The following is a 22,228-nucleotide window of genomic DNA, read 5'->3' on the forward strand; positions in this document are numbered from 1 at the left end:
TTCCCAGACCATTCCTTGCAGAGATGGTTAAATCTGAAAGGGCCAACGGCTCGGATCGATCACGGAAAAAAGAAAAAAACCATTATAATTAGATCATCGGGTCGGTGCAAAATTTATAAAATCAGCCATCCATATCATTGACCGATCTCGATTGCCGAAAAGTGGGGCCCACCTACATGGGAAGTTACGTGCACTACATTTTTTTAGTAGGCCTGCAGCTGACTATTCTTTTTTTTCTTTTTTTTTTTTTAAATGAACGGATTAGGTGTTACCCGGGTAAGACTCAATGGATGTTACCCCTACCGTGGGGCTCACATTGATGATGTGCTGTATATCCAAACCGCCCATCCATTTTTCCATATCATTTTGGGAAGTGTCCCAAAAAATTAAGCAATTCCGTAACTCAGATGGACCACACCAAAGGAAACAGTGGTGATTGAATGCCTACCGTTAAAAACTTTCTAAAGGCCCATGGTAATGTTTATTTTTCATCCAACCTGTTGATAATGTCAATCAGACCTGGATGAAGGGAAAATACAAAGATCAGATTGATCCAAAACTTTTGTGGCCCACAAAACATTTCTAATGGCCATTGACCACTGTTTCTAGTTGTGTGGTCCACCTAATATTTGGATCTACTTAAGTTACAAGATCAAGTGCTAAATTGAGCTGTAAACAGAGTGGATAAATTTTTTAAAAAAAAAATAAAATAAAAAATAAAAATAAAAATAAAAAACCATCGAGGTATGCCCCACAAGTGGGTGCTACCTGGGTAACATTTAATCGGCTCTCTTTTTTTAAACCGTTAAATGGGTTGATAATAGTAATATAGTCAATGAAAAGATAGGGAGCCGATTAGGTGTTACCCGGGTCACACTATACCATGGTATTACCCTTACCGTGTGGGGCCCACCTTCATAATATTTTTGTATATCGATGTTATCTATCCGTTTTTCGCTCTCATTTTAGGATGTGATTCTGAAACATAAACAGATCCAAATCTCGGGTGGACCACGCCACTGGAAACAGTGGTGAATGACCATTAAAAGCTTCTTGTGTGGGCCACAAATGTTTTTTATCAAGCTGATCTTTATATTTTCCCTTCATCCAGATCTGCTTAACTTTTTAGAACACTTCTTAAACTGGGCTGAAAAACGGATGGACAGCTTAGATTTACAACATATCATTAAGGCGGGCCTCACCCGGGTAACACCTAGTCCGCTCCCTTTTCTAGTCATGTGGTCCACCTGAGATTTGGATATCAACGGCGTGGATAATAAATAAATAATCATAAGGCCGGGTAACACCTAATCAGCTCCCTTTTTGAAAGCCGTTATATTGTCTTGAAAATGGTAATATATAGTCAACGAAAAGATAATAAATGAAGGGAGGGTAATGATGGACATCTTGGGGATTATAGAGAAATAGAAAAGGGAAAGGAATATGTGCTTCTTTTATGTTTTTTCTTTTTTTTTTTGGTTCTCACTGTCTTTGGTTTTCCCCTTTCTTGAGCAACTAACCACTCCCAACAAAACATATCAAACAAATCCTTCTTTTCTTCCTAGTGACATCAACACATTGCTTACCATTTCTTCTAACTGGAAATTACCAAAATGACCCTCCCACGTGGGAAGAAAAGCTCATATCTCGCATGCATGTTTACATCAGCATGTGGAATTAGCAAACCCATGTTTAATATAAATATTGATTGAAAATCTCATCACCTGCCGCCTGGAAGTATGGTGATGTGGATGGGACCCTGATCATAGGGCCCACCTCAGATGTATGCATTGTATATCCACACCATCCTTCTGTTTTTCCAGCTTATTTTAGGGCATGTTCCAAAAAATGACGCAGATAAAAATTGCAGGTGGACCACATCATACAAAACAGTGGTCATTGTCGTTGAACGCCCACCATTAAAAACTTTCTAGAGTCCACCATACTGTTTTTTTTTTTAACCATCTAACCTGATGATAAGGTCACAAAGGCCTAAATGAAAGGAAAAAACCATATATCAGCTTCATCCAAAACATGTGGCCCACAGTATATTTTTAATGGTCAATAACCACTTTTTCCTGTGGTGTGAACCACCTGAAATTTGCATCTGCTTCATTTTTGGGACCATACCCTATGGTCAGGGTCCCAACCACGTCATTGGTTATGCATAGAGCTGGGCATTGAGTCAAGTCAGACCGAGTTCTAGGTAGAGTTGGGCATTGAGTCGAGTTGGACTGAGTTTGGGCTGACCTGACTCAATCCGGTTTTGAAATAGGCCTGACCCAAACTCGACTTGACTTGGTACTGAGTCCAGCATGCCTAAACTGATCCGAATCCAAACCGAGTCCAACCCGGTAAAAAGTACCGAGTCTGTTCGAGTTGGCACCGATTCAGATTGAGAGATGAGGGAGGGAAGGAGGGAGGGAGTGGAGAGGGGAGAGAGAGAAGGATGGTGGTGGGCTTGGAAGAGGAGGGTGGGAGAGAGAGAGAGAGAGAGAGAGAGAGAGAGAGAGAGAGGGTGGTTGCCGGGATTAGAAGAGGAGGATGAGGGAGGAAGAGAGTTTGGGATCAGCTCGGGGTTTTTTTTGTTATATATATACCCAAATCACAATCGAGTTAGTTTCGGATCGAGTCGAGTCTGAGGAGGATGAGGGAGGAAGAGAGTTTGGGATCGGCTCGGGGTTTTTTTTATTATATATATACCCAAATCACAATCGAGTTAGTTTCGGATCAAGTCGAGTCTAACTGGATCGAGTTTCAGGTCAAGTTGGGTCGAGTTACTGGGCAACTCGAACTCAACTCGATTTGAGTTCGGATTGGGAGTAGCCTACTCATTTAGGACTGACTCACCCATTCGGTTCGAGTCAAGTCGGGCCCGAACAAGTGAAGTCATCCCTTGCCCAGCTCTAGTTATGGGGCTGCAGCCAAGTCACGCTCACCTGGCAGGCTTTTCATTTCCACAAATGCTAGTAACACCAGTCTACTGCCTGTTATAGGCGATGGGGTCCTTGGAATATTGCTTCATATCAAACCATAATAAAATAAAATATTGGCATATAAACTTTAAGTGTTTCTCTGTCCATCTTTTTTTTTTCTGGATCAATACTGGGCCAATATACCCGCACCCACCTCCCAATCAGTGTACATCCCCACCAATCCAACCAATCCATTTCGTGGGCTGCTCTTTGATGCACCACAACGTAAAAATCTACAAGGATCTAGTGATTGTTACTCCCACAATCAACAAGGAGGGCATTGTCCATGGCAATTACTAACCATCAAAGCTCAGACTATTGATTGATGAGAACGCTTGATTTCATGATATTTTTCGCCCATGGCACATCCAAGAGGCGGCCCATCAAATAGATACACACTCAATACATGATCAAACAATAGATCTGGTTTGTGCACCGCGTATATAGATTATAAACAAAATTCTCTCCTGTTGAAGGAATAGGACAGGAACTCCATGCTGTAAAAGATATAGATCAGAAGAACCCCACAAAGAAAGCGCAATCCCTGCAAGATTCACAGAAAGAGATTGGAATTTCCAGGACTATCTTATATACACCTTGGAAAGTTTTTTTTTTCCTTCCCGCAACAGATCGCCTTGTATTGCATGTTTAACCCAAAACGACAATAATACATCATCAATTAAGGGGCAAAAAGGGAATAAAGACCCATGTTGTACACACCATTGGAGTGGTAGAACAAAAAAAAAGAAGAAGAGGAGGAATGGAAGACCCTTGTACACACACACACCTCAACCTCGCATCTGTACTTGTGATGTACAAGGACTAGCAACGGAAGCCAAAAAGAGAGAAACAAGACCGTGCCCCTGATTGGTAATATCCCTCTTTCGACAGTAGCAGCCAGGAACCTGTGCCACAGCTCTATATATATATATATATATATATATATATATATATATATATATATATATACACACACACACATACTTGTGGGAACGGATGGCTCCACCAAATCCAAAACGACCAGATTCCAACTGCACAAACAGCCATCAGTCCAAACATAAGAATAAGAGGCCCCCACCAAACTGAATAGTCCCTGCAAAATCAGTGCATCTTCTCCCATATGCACATCAGCAGACATGCTCTAGAGTTCATTTTATGGAAGTAGGGACTTGGGACCCATGGGAACCAAATGCAGAGATGGTCAGATGATCAGAACAATACATCTTTTGGCCACAATTGCCAATGAGCCAACAATGTCCAAAACACATGCTCAGATATGATTGTCATCACCAATATGTGAAGTTGAATCAGGACCATTGAAAAGTAACCAGCCCGAAGGATGGCTATGACCATTGTTTTTTGGACTAATATATGAAGCACTTGTTTGCCATGGTCCACATTCAACTTTACAGTATAGACAGTCAGCATCATTCGCTCAGCAAAGGCAGTGGGCTGCAGCAGCCCATCCACAACAAACCCAGATGACAGGTGGTCCTGATCATGTGATTATCTCCAGAGATGATGGGCCATATTGTACATCTAAGTATTTATAGAACTCGATAAAACTTACCTGTACAATAATGTTACAAATGCATGCAAACAACTAGCATGGTCCGGAACCGCTGCTTTGGGAATCCCACTCAACCTGGACCTTTGATTCAACCTGGTCCAGAACTAGAGGGGCGAGCATATACACCACCTTGACCTGCTTGTCGATGCTGCTGCTGTTGGTGTGGCGGCTGATGCGGTTGTGGCTGTGGCTGTTGCTGCCATTGCCCACTCATATGGTGCCCATGGACTGGAACACCACTGCCTGAGAACTGCCTCTGTGCTAATCCTTGGCTGGATGAGGACATTGGTTCGGTTCCCACAGAATTTGGCTGAGGCGTGTTTCCCATGGCAGCCAGCTGAGGGGTTGGAGCTGTGGTACTCATATCATACATTGGCTCCGGTTTCCATTGAGATGGTGCAACGGATGCAGAGGACGACATCGGAGGGACAGCATTAGTCGAATCTGTACACTGGGTAAGAGTCGCATTAGGGACCATCTGAAACGCGCCATTTGCCGACTGCGGATTTGCTTGGACTTGATCAGCAGGCGATTGTATTGTAGAGTCTGAGCTTGTCTGACGGTTCTGGTGAAGCATTCTCTGAACAGTTTGCTGTGACTGGCTCGTCTGCCTCTGCAGCTGCTGCTGTTGCTGGGATGCCAAGGACAGTGAAGAAGAAGAAGGCATGGATGGTTGGGACGCACCCAATAATGTGTGACTTGGAGGAACCTGGGCCTGGCCTTGGTTGCTGTTATCCAGATGAGAAGACATCTGCTGCAATTGCTTCGGTGATGGTTGTGGCGGACGAGAAAACATCTTTTGCTGATGTGGCTGCGGCTGACCCTGGCTCGACATTTGAGGCATCAACGGCTTCCCTGGTTGAACAGGAATCGAACCTGAGCCAGAAAATAAGCCCTGACCCTGCATCAGATGGTGCATGACCTGCTGCTCCCCTTTCTCAGCAACTTGGTTTGCTGGGGCCGGAGGAAGGCCATTACTATTCACATGGGAGGCATCGACAGGGAGGTTCTGGTGTAGCATCATGTTCCCTCTGCCTAATCCCTTCATGACCTTGGCCTGCTGTTGGGATTGCTGCCGTTGCTGTGGATGAGGCCTCTGCTGTTGTTGAAGATGCTGCTGCTGCTGCCGCTGCCGTTGTTGCTTTAGCATCTGATTTGGAAGGTTACCACCCGCTTGAAGATTCCGACTGAGCCCATGCGGCCCATGGTGCTGCTTTTGTTGGCTTTGAGGAATAGGATTCAACGGAGAAGATGATGGTGTTAAGGGGTGTTGAGAGATTGGAGGGGGAAGAGACACTGGCTGAGCAGAAACTTGTTGCTGGATCGGAGAACTGTTTTGTAGTGGGGGCATGGGGTGTTGAGACGGTGTTTGAGCATGAGGCATCGAAGCGCTGGGGGTGGTGAACTGGTGCTGCTGATGCAACATCCGTTGCCTCTCCTTAGCAATACGCATCGCATAGGCCTGCGGGTGGGAGTTAGGGTTGGTGGTGCCTTGGAGATGAGGGTGGTGGGGATTGTTGAGCATGTGTGGCTGCTGTGGCATTTGATGCGGCTGTTGGTGTTGCACCGGGTATGATTGAACTGGTGGAGGAACCGTCTGATTAGAGAATGCTGTGCTCAAGCCATTGAAAGGGGTGACACCCTGGCCATTCCCTTGAGTGACCTGCATCTGAAGCTCTTGCATCATCATCTGCCTTTGATCCTCTGGATTCTGGCCGGGCTACAACAGCAACGAGACACCATTAGGCAACCAAAAACAGATGCAGGATACCCACAAATACACATCTACGCCAGAAAATGAAACTATACAGAATGACAACATCGTATATCAATATTTGGGGCATTAGTTCAATCACGTATAGGAAATCACACATACTTTTCAGTACCCGCATTACTTTATCTTTTCGGAGAAATGACGATTTCATCGAGAAAGAAAATAAAAAATAGCAAAAACAGCCAAAAGCCAGTGACCATCTCATCATTCAGCCAGCCTGGCCCAACCTCCAACAAAAATTAAAAAAACAAAAACAAGTCAGAGATGCGCCCAGACACCTCCCACATCTAATGGGAGATGCTTCTCTCAACCTGATCTTCATCTCCCCCCAATCGATATAAGATGCTGCCCATGCCTGCCTGATTGTTCTACATTATTGAATCAGATTTGAACATATCCTTTCAACTTCATCTTCAAAAATGCACCTTTCTCTATTCTGTCATCCACAATTAGCCCACCAAAAACATTAACCAATCATGAAAAAGCATGTGGATCAAGCTTTCCAAAGAAATCAGGGATTCAACTAGTACATGTACAGAGTCTTCAACAAATCAATCATAGCAACCTCCAATGTTCCACACAATTATCTGTTGAAAATCCAGGCATCCTCCATGCATCAGCCGTGGGGGATGATGCCCTTATATCAGAACTCTATGCATGTACCCTTCACGTAAGATTCCTCCTGCGAAGCCATTTGGTGGGTCAATTTCAAGGGGAAGCACGACCAATCTCCACATTGCCTACATCATTGGGAAGACATAACTAAATTCCATTCATCAGTACGTCTCCATCATCCACTGCACGGCATCCATCATGATCCTCGTTCCCAAAGTGGGAATCCCAGAAAATGTCCAACCGTTCATCGATGGACCAGAATTGTTCAGAATGGATTTGAAATTACGCATGATTTCCTCAATACATTGTCCATTTGGCTTCCATTAACTTGGGAGCACAGGATTTGTCAATGCATGTTGACTTCGCCACTAGAAATGCATCTCCAAACATGTTCTTGTAACAATCTACCAATTAACAAGTTTCTGAGTGAGTAGAACCACCAAATTGAGGGATCTCTCTTCAAGTATATGCAAGATATAATAGGGGAGAAAAAGCTATTCAATCATAAAATTTACAGAAAGGTTCATCCAAATTGAGCCCCCTCACGTGTGTGGACATGGCAGAATAAGGTAAAACCCAACTGCCTAAGCTAACTATTCTCCAATATCATCACCTTAGCCTTTCTCACAGCATTTTGGGGTTTGCATTAATGGTAGATAGGCAAAAAGTTCTACAATCAGCTGCCCACCAGATAGCAACCTCTCTTTTACCCAGGCTCTTTGACCAGCCATGACAAAGGCTCACGTCAACTCATAAGCCAACAATTCCCTACTCAATATTAACCCCAGGACAAGCATCACATTCATGCCCCAATATCTAACTGTGGCTAACTGGAACTTTCTTAGGCTGACTGATCTACGCCATTTTTTTAGATTATGTCGGCAGTCGGCCCTCTGCTGCACCTGCTTCTGCCCGGTCATGCACAGCTTCATCCTCGTAGATTTTTCTTAATCTGGTGCATCTGATCACATGACGCTGTTCATTCTGCTCTGAGAGTTTAGTGTGTTCTGATTTCCTCCAATGTTTCACCCATACTATTGATGGTTCATATATGCCTGTTACAAAAGTCGCAGCCATGTGCTCCTGCTGCCAGAAATTCCCCTGCCCTAAACTGCACTTCCCTTCTTAGAACCAGAACACCAACAGAAAGATGGGGAGAAGTCACTCATGGGTTGTGCCTATGGACTGTTGTGAGTTGTCATGCCATTCAAACACATTTAGGCCAACCCAACTTTTGGTTTGGTCAAAACAAGTCAAAGAATATGGTTTCTTGCTCCCAAGTGGAACCACTACATTCTCTGAAAAGTATCAGTTGCAGTGAAACTCTAAAGCATGCTTCATGCATTTATAGGGAAAAATCAATGTGTAAAATAGGATTCCTATCCTTTAAGGGTTAAACAGTTGATAGCGTCCTTTGAACCTCACATTATTAACCGAAGCCACTCATCACTAATCAAGAAAAGAAAAGTAAACAGAAAATAATAATAAATAATATTGAAATATAGGCTCACCCGCAGCATCTGCAAAGCATCACGAGGTCTCAACATAGAATTTCCCTGACCAGAAACTGCTCCCGTGTGTAAATTAACAGTGCTTGGCATCCCACCAGATGAAACCATGCTCAGCATAGCTGATGAAGCAATTCCCTGAAACCCAGGCCGAGGAATCGCCATGCCTCTATTCATCCCGCTCATCATGCCCATTCCACTTCCACCGGGTAGAATACGAACTCCACGATCAGTTGGCACAGGCAAAGCACCAGAAACAGGCAAAGCACCGGAAACAGGCAAACCAGGCTGCTGAATGTTTCTACCCGAAATCATTTGATTATACTGTTGTTGCATTCTTTGCTGTTCATCCATGGGCAAAGATGACGGTCTTTGCACACCATATCTATGCACGTCCCTGTGAGAAATACAAAAATCCAGCCTTGTTACTCTAGTAAACAATTGGAATAATAAAAGAGTTTGAACGTGTGAAGTTGTCTAATTATGTAATACCTAGCAGGTGCATTCAGCGAAGTGGATGGTGATGGTAAGCTATTGGCTAGGACCATACCAGAAGATCCTTGTAGCATAGAGTTTGCACCGGATGTAGGCAGTACAGGTGTCACAGGATTCTGATGGCTTGGAATTGCTAAGCTACTAGTATGAGAACCCTGATACCCACGCGAAATGACGTCTGGGCTCAATGTAGTTGCATCACAAAGATCAAGCGGCCTTCATTATATCAAATAAAAGAAAATTTTAATAAACTTTGATCAGTATGATGAATCCAAACTATTAGATGCAGGAGAATGAAGTGTCCATGAGACAAAAGGTGCAAACAAACAAGAGGCAGTGAAATTACATCTTTCAAGAAAGCGACCAGAACTTACGTTAGAGGGCCTCCGTTCAAATTATTCGGGCATGCTTGGGAAAGAGCGATAATATGAGAATTGTGAACTGGTGCAATTTGTTTCAATTCCTGATTATCACTCTTCATGGAACATCAAATGATAGTCATGAGAAGGTTTAACACAGTAAATAAGTATAACATGCCTCTAAAAAAAATGGACTTGCACAAAGAAAAGTTGACTTGCCCATGCAGAGTGAACAGTAGTATCAAGGATCCAAATATCGGTAGTGTACCGACCAATACAGCCATACCCACTCACCCCAAGATGCAAAACGGGTATGCATCAGCCATTTTGGGTGCAGTAATACAGGTATGTATCAGCCACCTTGGGTGCAGTTCCAATACGGCCAAGTATCATGGGACACAACTGATGAAGTTAAAAACTTAAAACGAGCCCCTCATGTGCTTTTCTTTCAATTTTTCTTGCTATTTTCACCTTTTTTAGTTTCAACCTTTGTGGATGCTAGACACTAATATTCAACTAGATCCAAGCCTATTTTGGATATCAAAACACAAGATTTGAGCATGATTGGACAAATCAAAGCAAAGTAGACCAATTTGAATCAGGGCTGTAATCTCTTTTTTCTTGGTGTGTAGTTGGATCACTATCTCAGCTGTTCAGTTTGTCTCTTTGTAGCCTCATTTTTGTTTGTTTAATAAAATTGTGTTATCTTTCAGAAAGAAATAAATAAAAATAGTAGATCACTTTGAAGAAAGGGTTTTTTTTTTAACTATCTTGTGATAATTGACCTAATAAAGGGGCATATCATAATAATAATATATCAATTAGAAGGATAAATATTGAACAGATAACTTGATATTTATTTTATGCATAACACATTATGCTTCAAGGCGCTACCCCCAAAACATCCGGCAAAAGGCTCCCCAACCCTTCTGTTTGTGATCTTGGATTAAGTTGGGATAATGCGCATGTGATTGATCGTAATATCATGTGGTTCACTACATTGCATTCATGATATTTATGATTTAACCACATTTTAATTTGCATAATTTGTGATTATTCACTCAATGTTAGGTTAAAATATGTAACCAAAACCCATTCCAGTAAGAAATGACAAACAACTAAGGAACTTCTAATTCCTAAATGCTTTGACACACAATTTTAGGGACTAAAAACTCAGTTTTTTGCAGGTCAAACAAACAAAATTATTACCAAAAAATGGTCCTATACACCATTGAATACATGTCAAAACACAAACTAAAGATGGATTCTCACAATCTTTTTTTCCTTTTTTTTATGATTTTTTCAGTTCTTGTGAAAATAAAGAATAAAAAATCACACTGATATAAGACACAGTCCAATATGGGTCCTATGTGACCCATAACATGCCGTTTTTCTTTTCCTTTTTTGGAAAGGCCAGTCGATTTACCATCCGATTTTGGAACCTTGAGTAGTATACTCTGAGAAGGAACAAACCTGGGGTAGTATACTTTGAGTAGGAAGGAACAAACCTGACTCCTGCGGGCATGCAGCTGCTGCCCAATGACAATGATTTTCTCAAAATGAGACTTTAGAGTATCTTCTTCCATTGGTCCCTGCAAACGTTCAAACAACTGTCTGGCACTACCCTGGTGTAGGGTGCCAACACAAGCCACAAGACCGGATTATTCGTGTTTCATCCTCAAAATCTTTTGAACTATTAAGTGGCAGAATTTATTTATTTTTTTCCCCAATAGCTAATAAAAAGGCTGAGATCAGGAAGCAAAAATGATCCTGCCTTTGGAATGCCAGGTAAGGTGGAAGGATAAGGTTGAGACGACCCGGAATCTTCTGCACTATCAGCCCCGTCACCAGCATTCCTGTCCATCAGAAAATGGTGGCGCTCCTTGCATTCTTTAGGTTTTCGAAAGATACACTGGAAGTATAGGATGTGGAAATGACATCAATTTTTGAGTCTCCAATCACAGGGCAAAAAAATTCCTTTTCAGCAATAACAATTCAAAACAAAAGTTTGAAAACTTAATAGCACCAGAAAACAGGCAGCTTTGGACAGCCCAAAAGTAAGCATAACCAAAGGAAAAGATCCAAATACAACTTCACCTTGAACTGCAGGGTACTGTTGATAGCATCACTTATCAGCTCCCAGTTTAGACCCATATCATGCACAAGGACAACAAGTGCCTGAAATAAGAAATTTTAATGTGTTAGGGAGATCTCCGTTGTCCTTGCGAATATCCAAAGTGATAATATGGTCAGAAGGAGCACACTGACCTGGTCTTCAAAAACTGACCATGGACTTGCTGACCCTGACTGTCCAGCAGGCATCTGCAAAGGTGCAAGGACAAAGGCACTAAAATTCTACAAGCATTTGACTTTGCAATAATGCAATCTTTAGAGGTAACATGCACTAAAATTCTACAAGCATTTGACTTTGCTATAATGCAATCTTTTGAGGTAACAAGCACTCTTTAGAGTTTTGTGGCATACCTTGTAAATAAATAAAAAAACCATGGTGAACATTAGATTTCATATTTATTCCATTTGCATAGCTTTTGATTTGTCAAAACCATAAAAAATGACCAAACAGAATTTGCAAAAACAGAGTGCCGACATCAACCACATTTCCAGAGATGGGTATGAATAAGAATATGCAGAATTGCAGCCAAGTTTGAACAAACCAGGAAAGAAAAAAAGAAGAAGAAGAAGAAGAACAGCATGAAGGGCAACGGTCCCACATAAGTCACAACAGTACCCAAATCCCTACAAAATAAGACTGCTCAGAAAGAAAAGAAAGACCTATGATGGAATATGAACTGAACAATAAAAGAAAATTAAAAAAAAAAAAAATCAATATCATCTATCTGTCAACTAAGAAAACTAACAAAAAGTAAAAAATCATACAAAATAATACAGCTTCCAACAGGAACTACATTTCCATCAATGATAAGATTCCATGCGTTCTCAAGAACATAAAAAGCATAGCTAAACCAACATGAAAGTCAAAAGACGAAAGATTGTGCTTGAGAGAGATCCATAAGCCATGATATTAGAATGGTTAAAAAGAAAAAATTGAAATGATGAAACAGAAATCCCAATTCACTAGCCTATAAGTGGCGGCCCATATATGTTGAATCAAGCAAGCACTTACTGGGAATGCAATGAATTGACATTGTTGGTCTGATTATGATGAAAACAAGATACCTATAGGCATATGGCACACATGCAATCATGTATTAAGTAGGAAGTCTACATCCTAGTAAGCAAACACCATCAGCATGTCATTGAAAAGGACTATCAAAACATTAATCAGATCACCATGGAGGCTACACATACCTTCAATGCTTTAGATTTCCTGCCCCGATCCCGATTAGCAATCATTTTGATAAGCTTTGTTGGGTTGGACATATTACTCATTTGAGAAGCAACTGGTGAAGGCATAGACCCATTCACTGGAGTAATGGATTCTGGGGAACCATCCGGAAGTTGCTTCAAGATCTTGGGTTTCTTGGCAACATGTTGGCCATACATACCTTAGGAACAAATAGTTTAATCATTAGCATGGTACATGAAAGCAGCAAAAGAACATGTAACATTTATTGCAGTCAGTTGAACCAGCTTCATACGAGATAAATACATGCAAAAGACCTACCGGCATTGCCATTGGAATCGAACTGTTGACTCTCCAATCTCTTCTTAGAAAGATCCTTCTGCAATTCAAAAGTGAACCATGTGATGAGACCAAATGTGAAAAAGTAGAACATAGATTTTCTTTAAAGTATGGCATATGATAAGTGGAGGAAAACATTCAAAAAGGATAGTACGTAATAATATAGAAGCTCCATGATGATGCAATTTTAGATATATCAGTAGAGAGACTGTAATTAAGAGTATCTATTTTTCACAAACAAAACTGCAGTTGCAGAATCATTGAAATATAATTTTATGTCCGAAGGTTCCATGCCATCATAGCCCTTGACATTTTGCAGAAAGGAACCCTGCCATCGCAATGCATTTCATTTTGGTCAGGATAAAAAGATGAAACACATTGCAATTTGCAATATAGTACCTCTTGCACAAAACGACAACGGCAATGATGACACGGAGCCGTGGCCCCCATGTCGTTAGAACCTGTCAGCAATCAAAAGTGATCGGTATCTTTGAATAGCCTCAATGCAAACAAACCCTACAAATACATTTCAGGCAAGAATTTAGCAATGAATGCAGTCGAGGGATCTTAGGAGTAGTACCAATAGGTCATAAGATGAAGGAAAGTAGACTTTTAGATGGTTTGGCCATGTGCAATGGAGACAGAACTGCACCAGTTAAGAGTAAGTTGGTTCAAGTTGAAGGTTTCAAGAGGGCAAAGGGAAGGCCCAAAAGGACATGGATGGAGGTAGCAAGACTTGATGACCCGTGGTTTAACTGAGGTTAATAGTCCTTGATAGAGTGCAATGACAGAACAGGATTTGTGTAGCCAATCCAATTAAGTCTTAGATGACGATGACGATGATGAGGGTACTGCAGAAGATACAAAGAGATTTTCCATGATTAAAATATCTTTTTTGTTAAGTGAAGAAAAAAAAAATCATCTTTTATAGGCGATAAATTTTATTCAAACAAAAAGGACAGCAATAAAGATACATAAGCAGTCAAAAGGGAGTGTTCTCTCATCACTCCCTCACAAGAAACCCTACTTCATTCACATCCCTCAGAACATGTGCACAAAACTCCCAAAGAGATCACTAAAGATTTAATCTCCAGAATACAAGCAAAAGCCTCCACGGCCATGGCTTAGAAGAAGAGATCCACAAAATGATGGATTGAGCATCTCCTTCAATAATCAAGTTCCTGAAGAAAGAGGACGACTCTACTAAATTCAGCCCCACTTCGCTGCGTGGCCAGCAAAATGCCATCACAACCACCCCAATAATACTTCTTGAAACACCATCTTTCCCAAAGTGATGTAGGTTTCTAATGGAGCACCCATAGCAATTCCCATTTGACTTTGGCTCTCTACCTTCCCTTCTACCCCCACTTTCCAATCCTAAAGAAAATCCAAAATGTAAAGTCCCCAAGTACTCAGGTCTAACAAGAGCCTACAAATAATCAAGGAGGTTATCACCCTTTTTATCAGTCCCAGTTGAGATACTTTACTATCAAAGATCCATCCATTCCTTTCTTACCAAAGACCCCACATGATGGCATACGACATCAAGCTCAAAAACAATGTTGTCAAAATTGTTATAGTATCACAATCCATAATAGGGCTTAAATTGTACCAAAGACCCCACATGATGGCATACAGCATCATGCTCAAAAACAATGTTGTCGCAATCCATAACAGGGCTTAAATTATACCGAGTATCCCACATGACGGCAAACAGCATCATGCTCAAAAACAATGTTGTCAAAATTGTTATCGTATCACAAACCATAATAGGGCTTAAATCATATCAAATCACAAAACTGTTTTTATGTGAATTTGGGCCCATTTACAGTCCACATCTATCTTACAATTCGTAAAATTCAATATGATAACAAACGGTTCGATACAATTCATACGATTTGATTACGATTTTCTTTTTCTTTTTTTATGTTAATTTGGACCAATTTACACAATTCACATCTATATTATAATTTGTACAATTCAATACAATAACCGTACGGTTCAATACAATTCATATGATTCGGTTACAATTTTCTTTTTTTTTTCTCTTTTTTTTTTGGAAAGGTAGTTAAGATTTTCTTTATTTGGGATTTAAACCTACGATTAGTGTTTGAAGTATCAATATCGCTCTAAGTTTCATTGGCTTCAACTAGTTCAGTTTGAGTATTTCTCAGGAGTAGTTGCATTGCTAGTGGGCAAAAAATCAGTAGTGCGTTAGCTTATCAATTCATTTTCAAACAGCCCATGTGCTCCTTTATCTTTCTAAGCCACTCTCGCTAGCAGGGAATCTAGACACCTCTGATCGTGAAATATCAATTGCTTGTTGAAAATCATGTGAAAGTAGGTGATGCAGGACAATTAACCACTTGCTCTAAAAGCTCGAACTGTTAGAGCGTGGCGAATTAATCCCTTTATCTCATAGCCCAGGCCCCAAATTCATGGGTTAGGTCCTCAACCGAACCCTCCTCGTGAGCCCTAAATCGGACCTAACCCTCCTCGTGAGCCCCAAATCCATGGGTTCCACCCCCTCATGGGCCCCAAATCCATGGGCTCCGCCTCACCTGGGCCCCAAATCCATAGGTTATGCGGGCCACCCACCCCGAGTGTGCCCCTACATCCCACAAGCCACCCCACTCGAGCCCAGTGTGAAAATGCCCCCACATTAATCACCTCCGGTGAGGAGTCTCGAACACAAGACCTCCCGCTCTGATACTAATTTGATGCAGGACAATTAACCACTTGCTCTAAAAGCTCGAACTGTTAGAGCACGGCGAATTAATCCCCTTATCTCATACCAGGCCCCAAATCCATGAGTTAGGTCATTTGCCGAACCCTCCTCGTGAGCCCCAAATCCATGGGTTCCGTCCCCTCGTGGGCCCCAAATCCATGGGCTCCGCCTCACACGAGTCACCCACCTCACACGGCCCCAAATCCATAAAACATTCTTGGTGGAAAAAAAATGCGAGTGAAAGATCCTCCCAAACCCGATTGATGTATAAGCAACTTATAAATTATAATTAAGTGCGGATAGTTTGTATTGAAGGCACAGGAAATTCTAGGCCATCGGGTCTCATTGGTCCATACCATTTCTGATGACTCAAGCTAACAAGATATGATGGATTTCTCTCCCAAATAGATTGCGTGCTACACAACATGACTTTTAAAGGAGTAGTTGTCCTACATTTTAGCTTGTTTGTTTAGAAAAAATGAAGTTCTTTACGATAAAGAACTACATATATAATTAATAAAATCATAGGTACAAAAAATAAGACGTGTATTGAAATATAATAGACTAATGTAATAACAAAAATATTAGCATGTATCAACCAACCCGACCGAACCCTCTTGGGTTAGGCTTGGGTTGAGAATTCCCAACCCAAGGTTGAGTTGGGTTAGGGTTGGGGTACAGGAAACTTGGGTTGGGCTAGGGTTGAGCACCGACCCAACCCAACCAGCCCAACTTTCAGCCTTAGTTTTTGGGCTCTTTTCTTTCAATTAAAAATAAAAAATAAAACAACTAAACGAGATCGTAAAGTCCATTTCAGTCGTTACGAACCGAATCGTAAAGGTAACAGTGGCAGCTGTTATGGCCATAGTTACCATTATGGAATACTTTGCCGATACACTAGCGACACTCAGAATTTACGTAGTTGAAAATATTAGCAATACATTGGCAACAGAAGTAACACCTGGAACAGTAAAAAATATTGGCGATATCAATACATCGACAATATATCAACGATGCCTAGAATTTACCAAACACTAAAAGTCCGATCCAGGCAAGCAAGATTATGGAATTGATCTGACCGATCATGGATGGAATGAAAGATGGAAGGGTCGGTGACGAATCAATGCAATAGCAAGGTTGAGCGGTAGCGAAGGCGTGGATCATCCTCTAAGAGAGTAGATGCGAAGCGAAGGTTCGAATCAAAGATCTTCGTGAGATGGCCGATTGCGTTAGTCCCGCGACAACAACGAAATCAGGGAAAGCATACAAAAAAGACAGATCTTTTTTATTATATTTAGTATTAGTATTAGTTAGTAATCCTGACTTAGTAAGTCCTTTCTTCCATAATGAACTGTTGGCAAGAGTCCTATATTTTGTCTCTATGGACCGATGAGAAAGGGGTGAGCCGTCTTAGGAAATGACTTCACTTAAAAGACAGATACTACCGTTGCAGGCGAGGGAGCGACGTTGTCCAATCTTGCAATGCACTCACTCCTGTTACAAGAATGAAATGACGCCCCAGCTCAACTCAAGATCGATGACTCTGTCACTTATCACACCAATAGCCCCCAATTGCTTGAAGATGCATGCGCGATATGATAAAGGGCCCCTAAGAGGAACCAATAAAAAGTCAGGGTAGAGCCTCGAAGCTGGCCCAAGCAAAGATCGGCACTCAAAGGCCTTGATGAGGAGCAGCCCGTAAAAGGAAAGTCGTGAAGACGACAGACTTGCCAATTAGGCACACCGTGAGGCTGACATGTAAAGCCGCAATGAATGAATAAATGATCCATTGATTCCTCATCTTCGAAACACATAACACACATTTGGAAGGATCATTTCCTTTTCCAAAGATTATCAACCATGAGAACCTTGTTGCTCCCTACTAGCCATGCCAAGGTAGCCAGCCACCTTTGAAAGCGCACCGTATCGCCAAACAAAAGTAGATGGGCTAACCCCGACATTGAACTAACATCTGCTTAAAATCTTGAATTAGGATTTTACCGAAAATTTCCCCGACCTTTCTTGTACCTACGCAAACAAGTTTGATTCTTGATAATATCGACCTCACCTTGGAGAGCAGCTGCAGAAGGTTGACCTACTCCTTGAGTTCTTCATCATCTAAATTCCTTCTTCACGGCAGAGCCCAGATAACCTCCTCTCCTTGGAAAGAAAAACAACCAGCTACCAAAATACCCTCTCCCAATGCCAGCCTCACTAACCTAAGGAACGCCTCACACAATTTCTGCTCCCCCACCCAAATAGCTTCCCAGAACCTAATCTTGGACCCACTTCCTAAGGAGAACCCAATCCCTTCCCACACATTGCTTTTTATAGAAGCTACCGCTTTCCAAACCCAAGAGGACCTATAAAACGACGAGGGCCGATTCCACCATACCCCCCATTTATACCATACTTCCTACCCACCACCTCCCTTCATAAAGAGCCCTCTTACACCCCGAACCTCCAAAACCCATTTTCCTAATAAGGCTACATTAATTCCCTCCAAGTTTCTTAACCTGGCACCCCCTTGTTCTCATGGCTTGCAAACATCCTCCCACTTCATAAGATGGAACTTTTGTTTATCTTTCACTTCCTTCCAAAGAAAATCCCGCCTAATTCTTTCCAATCTAAGCCAAGACCGATTTAGGACATTTAAATAATAACATGAAATAGATCGGCAAATTCGACATTGCTACCTTAGTAAGGGTTATACACCCCCATAGGGATAAATAACTATTCCTCCACTAAGACAGCTTCTTATCATCTCTTGATATATGAAAATCTGAGTTGTCGAGACTCAATAGTAAAGCCTCTCACCAGCTCCTACGCGCCTTTTTTTTAAGGTAACAATGTCAGGGTTTGACCCCTGAATCACTCACACACACTAAACTATCTCCACCAGCACATCTCCTCCACACCTTTGTTGATCATTCTGCAAAAAGCTTCCATAACTACCACAAACAAATAAAGAGATAGGGGATCTCCTTGCCACAACCCTCTAGAAGATAAGGAGACAATTGAAAATCCCCATGTATTCTCTCCAATCCATTAATAAAACTGACTAGCACTTAAACAAGGACATGAAATAGATTGAAATGATCAACAAAGCCTATTTTATTAAAGCGATTCAACCACCGAAGCCAAAGGGCAAGTACCTACTTTTCTAAGCTAAAAGCCTTTATTTGTCTCTTTCCACGACTACATCCCAAAGATTATTTTCTTTTCTTTTCCCCTTTTTTTTGTCAACTTTCTAATGCAATAATGAGGGATGCTTAGGTAAGCCGATGAGAACCTACCTATTTTGCAACCAAACATATTTAAAAAATTATTAACTTCTTCTCCTTCCAATTGCCTCCTAATATTTTCTTTTTTGGGGACTAGGAAATATATATTCAGATGTATGAATATTCAACCTTAAAACTATGGACTTACAGCCATAATCATAGATACCCTTCCCACAAAACTTTGAATTGCGTAGATAATTATGTTTTTCTTTTTGGTAGAGAGTTGGTCGGGGGGGTCATCCTATAGTGGCAGAAAAAGAGGGGAATGTTTCTCTTCCTCATATATTATTGTCTTACTCTTGCTTGGATCTATGGTGATTTCTTGAGATGCAATACCGCTGCCACCTAACCTCCAAAGTTCTACAAACTAGTTCTTTGGATCTGGTTATGCATTGCCTTTCCTTGTTTGAAGCTCCTCACCATTAACGTTAAGGCTATGCCATCCTACGGTGCTACTAAATGAAAAGATCTTATCAATGTCCATGATTAATAAATCATATAGATCGAACTGCCAAATCGGAAAAATTAGGTGCTATCCTATACATATTTGTATCGACTAAGGTAACAAGCTAGAGATAAGCAAACATGAACCGTTGACATCCGTCACAAGATAAACCATTGCCTCTCGGGCCTCGCCAACAAGTCGATCGATTGCTTGGGGTGGTTGGGGAGAGAGACAAGGATGTAGCTTTGTGTTTCCTTATGGCTAACACGGGAATTGGAATCCCATCTTTTGGTTCCCCTAAAGGCCTACCCAGACTTTTGAAAGGAAATAGGAAGTAAATGAGTCTAGGTGTTTTCGAAGATAGGGTGGATGAGGCCATCCCGCATGTCGAGAGACGGGGAAAAGGGGGGAGATGTGTCCCCATGAAGATCCTGTCATGGAATGTTCGTGGGTTGGGTTGCCTCCATAAGCGATCCAAAGTTAAGGAAATCTGCTCCAAATCTAAGGCTCGTTTGATTGTCCTCCAGGAATCCAAGCAACAATCTGTAGAAAATAAGATGGTTCCTCTATTTGGAGCTGGAAGGTATCGAATGGGCAGCCCTTGATGCCTCTGGCTCCTTGGGAGGTATCTTGGTCCTCTAGGAGCTTGTCATCTGGAGCAGGGAGGACAGTTGGTCAGGTACGTTTTCAGTTAACATTGTCTTTAGAGGGGGACTTCAATGTGGTGCATTTGCTTCATGAAAAACTCAATGGAACTAAAGTCTCGACTCGTATGCATGGTTTTTCTTTTGGGTTAGGGAATCACGATCGTATTGACCTCCTCATAAGGGGAGTGAAATTCACTTAGTCGAATGGTCATGCCTCCCCAACTATATCTCTACTAGATAGATTTTTAGACTCCACTGAACGGATTCAAAGGCTCCCTTTAGCTTGTCAGAGAGGCCTTCCTATGTCGATCTTGAACCACTGCCCGATCCTCTTGGAGGATGGGGAAATAAACTGGGTTCCTATGACCTTCATATTCGAGTTAGCTTGGCTCGAGGTGGAGGGTTTTTCCTCCATGATCAGTGGCAGGTGGTCAACTTTTTCGGTTCAGGTCAAACCCGATTTTGAGCTTTTTAAGAAAATGCATATGCTCAAGGAGGCACTAAAGTTGTTGCACGAGAGGTGTTCAGCAAAAGGGAGTTGGAGATGTCTTTTATCCTGGCATATATTCAAGCTTTAAACATCCAGGAGGAAGGGGACCCTTTGTCAAATGAGGATTTGACTCTTAGAAATAAGTTGTCTTCAGATTATGCTTTAAGAAATAAGGAAGAAGAAATCAAATGGTGCCAATGTTGTATGAGTTGTCTGGCACAAGGAAGGAGATAAAAACACTGAATACTTCCATGAGGTAGCCAGTGCTAAAGCGAGGTGTTATGTTATCTCTTCCCAAACTTGTGAATGGGGATCGCCCTTCTAATAAAGATAATATTTCCAATGTTGTGGTTAACTATTACACCCTCCTCTCCAACGAGGGCTATGACAAGCCTTACATTGATGATCTTCCTTTCTCCCATATTTCCTCAGTGGAAAAGGCGTCCCTGGAGAAACATTTCCTTTTAGAAGAAATCAGGACTGCGATTTTCAACTTCACCAAGGATAAAGCCCGTAGCCCTAACGAGTTTCCCCTCGCCTTCTTCCAATCTTTTTGGGAGCTGATGCAGCAACACATTTTTGCATTTGCCCAGGACTTCTTCCAATCTTTCTAGGAGCTGATGCAGCAACGTGTTTTTGCATTTGTCCAGGACTTCTTCCAATCTAGTCAAATCCTGTCGAAAATGGGATGTTCTTTCATAGCTTTGGTTCCTAAGGTTAAGGGTGTTGGATGCATGAAGGACTTTCGCCCAATCAGTTTAATGGTTCCCCCTTTGGTCTCTTCAAGGCTACTAGTGGGCTTAGGTAGGGAGACCCTCCATCCCCCTTCTTGTTTATCATTGTCTCTAAGGCTTTGAACATAATGCTATCCAAAGGGCAAGGAATATTGGTCTACTCAAAGGGTTTGTTGTGGATAACTTTCCTAAGAGAATAAACCAGTCTTTTGTTCGTCGACGATGCTCTCATCTTTTATGAACCCTCTAGCCCAATGGTAATCTGCCTTACCATGTCTATTTGCTAGTTTGAAGTAGTCTCGGGGCTTAAAATAAACCGTGCTAAGAGCGAATTTTTAAGTCTTCACAAGTTTGTTGAGGAAGTTACGAGCCTTGCCTCTATTTTTTGTTGTCGTATGGGAACCTTTCCTAAATGTATCTTGGGCTACCTATGTGTGTGGGTAAGCCTGCTCTGCAACTCTAGGATAGGGTGCCGAACAGAGCGAAAGTTACCTCCTCGGAAAAGTAGCCTTTTTATAGTTGAGGGGAAAAATAACTATGATCAAACCATCCCTCTCCAACCTCCTTCTCTATTTCATGTCTTTGTTTCGTTGCCCTAAATTTGTTCTTTTGAAGATTGATAAACTTCAAAAGACCTTATGGCAAGGTGGCTCCCACACTAGGAAGTTCCCTCTCCTCAGGTGGGATGAAGTCTACAAGCCGGTCACTGAGTGAGGAGCGGGTATTAAGCACCTTGATTTAGTTAGTTCAGCCCTCTTAGGTAAGTGGATCTAGCGTTCTGTTTTTGAGTATTCTCTGCGGAAAAAGGTTGCGGTGGCTAAGTACGGTGTAGAGTTGAATGGGTGGACTAAGAAATCTTCCTTGTACAGATCCTCTACCCTTTGGAAATAAGTGGATAAGATAGTTGTTCTAGTTTTCAGCAATCTCTCCTTCTTAGTGG

General features: G+C 41.7%; 1 protein-coding gene and 1 long non-coding RNA gene across 5 annotated transcripts in view; both read right to left on the reverse strand.

The window, feature by feature from the left end:
• Positions 1 to 3,417: 3,417 nt before the first annotated feature.
• LOC131221091 (uncharacterized) lies at positions 3,418 to 3,905 on the reverse strand. The gene is made up of 2 exons (XR_009158979.1): positions 3,763 to 3,905; positions 3,418 to 3,519 (listed from the first exon to the last, which is right to left on the reverse strand). It is a non-coding gene; the product is annotated as an uncharacterized LOC131221091 (long non-coding RNA).
• Positions 3,906 to 3,956: 51 nt separating this feature from the next.
• Positions 3,957 to 22,228, reverse strand: part of LOC131221089 (chromatin modification-related protein EAF1 B-like) — a 32,474-nt gene continuing 14,202 nt past the window's right edge. For 3 of the 4 annotated variants that reach the window (XM_058216201.1, XM_058216200.1, XM_058216199.1), the window contains exons 13-23: positions 12,943 to 13,000; positions 12,627 to 12,823; positions 11,565 to 11,618; positions 11,394 to 11,474; positions 11,071 to 11,208; positions 10,805 to 10,921; positions 9,312 to 9,412; positions 8,935 to 9,153; positions 8,446 to 8,839; positions 4,546 to 6,265; positions 3,957 to 4,006 (exon numbers count right to left, since the gene is read on the reverse strand). In XM_058216201.1, the coding sequence (XP_058072184.1) occupies positions 4,634 to 6,265; positions 8,446 to 8,839; positions 8,935 to 9,153; positions 9,312 to 9,412; positions 10,805 to 10,921; positions 11,071 to 11,208; positions 11,394 to 11,474; positions 11,565 to 11,618; positions 12,627 to 12,823; positions 12,943 to 13,000 (2,991 nt within the window). In that variant the 3' untranslated portion in view covers positions 3,957 to 4,006; positions 4,546 to 4,633. The remainder of the gene's footprint in view (positions 4,007 to 4,545; positions 6,266 to 8,445; positions 8,840 to 8,934; positions 9,154 to 9,311; positions 9,413 to 10,804; positions 10,922 to 11,070; positions 11,209 to 11,393; positions 11,475 to 11,564; positions 11,619 to 12,626; positions 12,824 to 12,942; positions 13,001 to 22,228) is intronic. The other variant, XM_058216202.1, reaches the window with a different exon arrangement.

The sequence above is a fragment of the Magnolia sinica genome, chromosome 12 (genome assembly GCF_029962835.1).
Source record: "Magnolia sinica isolate HGM2019 chromosome 12, MsV1, whole genome shotgun sequence".
Lineage (NCBI taxonomy): Eukaryota > Viridiplantae > Streptophyta > Magnoliopsida > Magnoliales > Magnoliaceae > Magnolia > Magnolia sinica.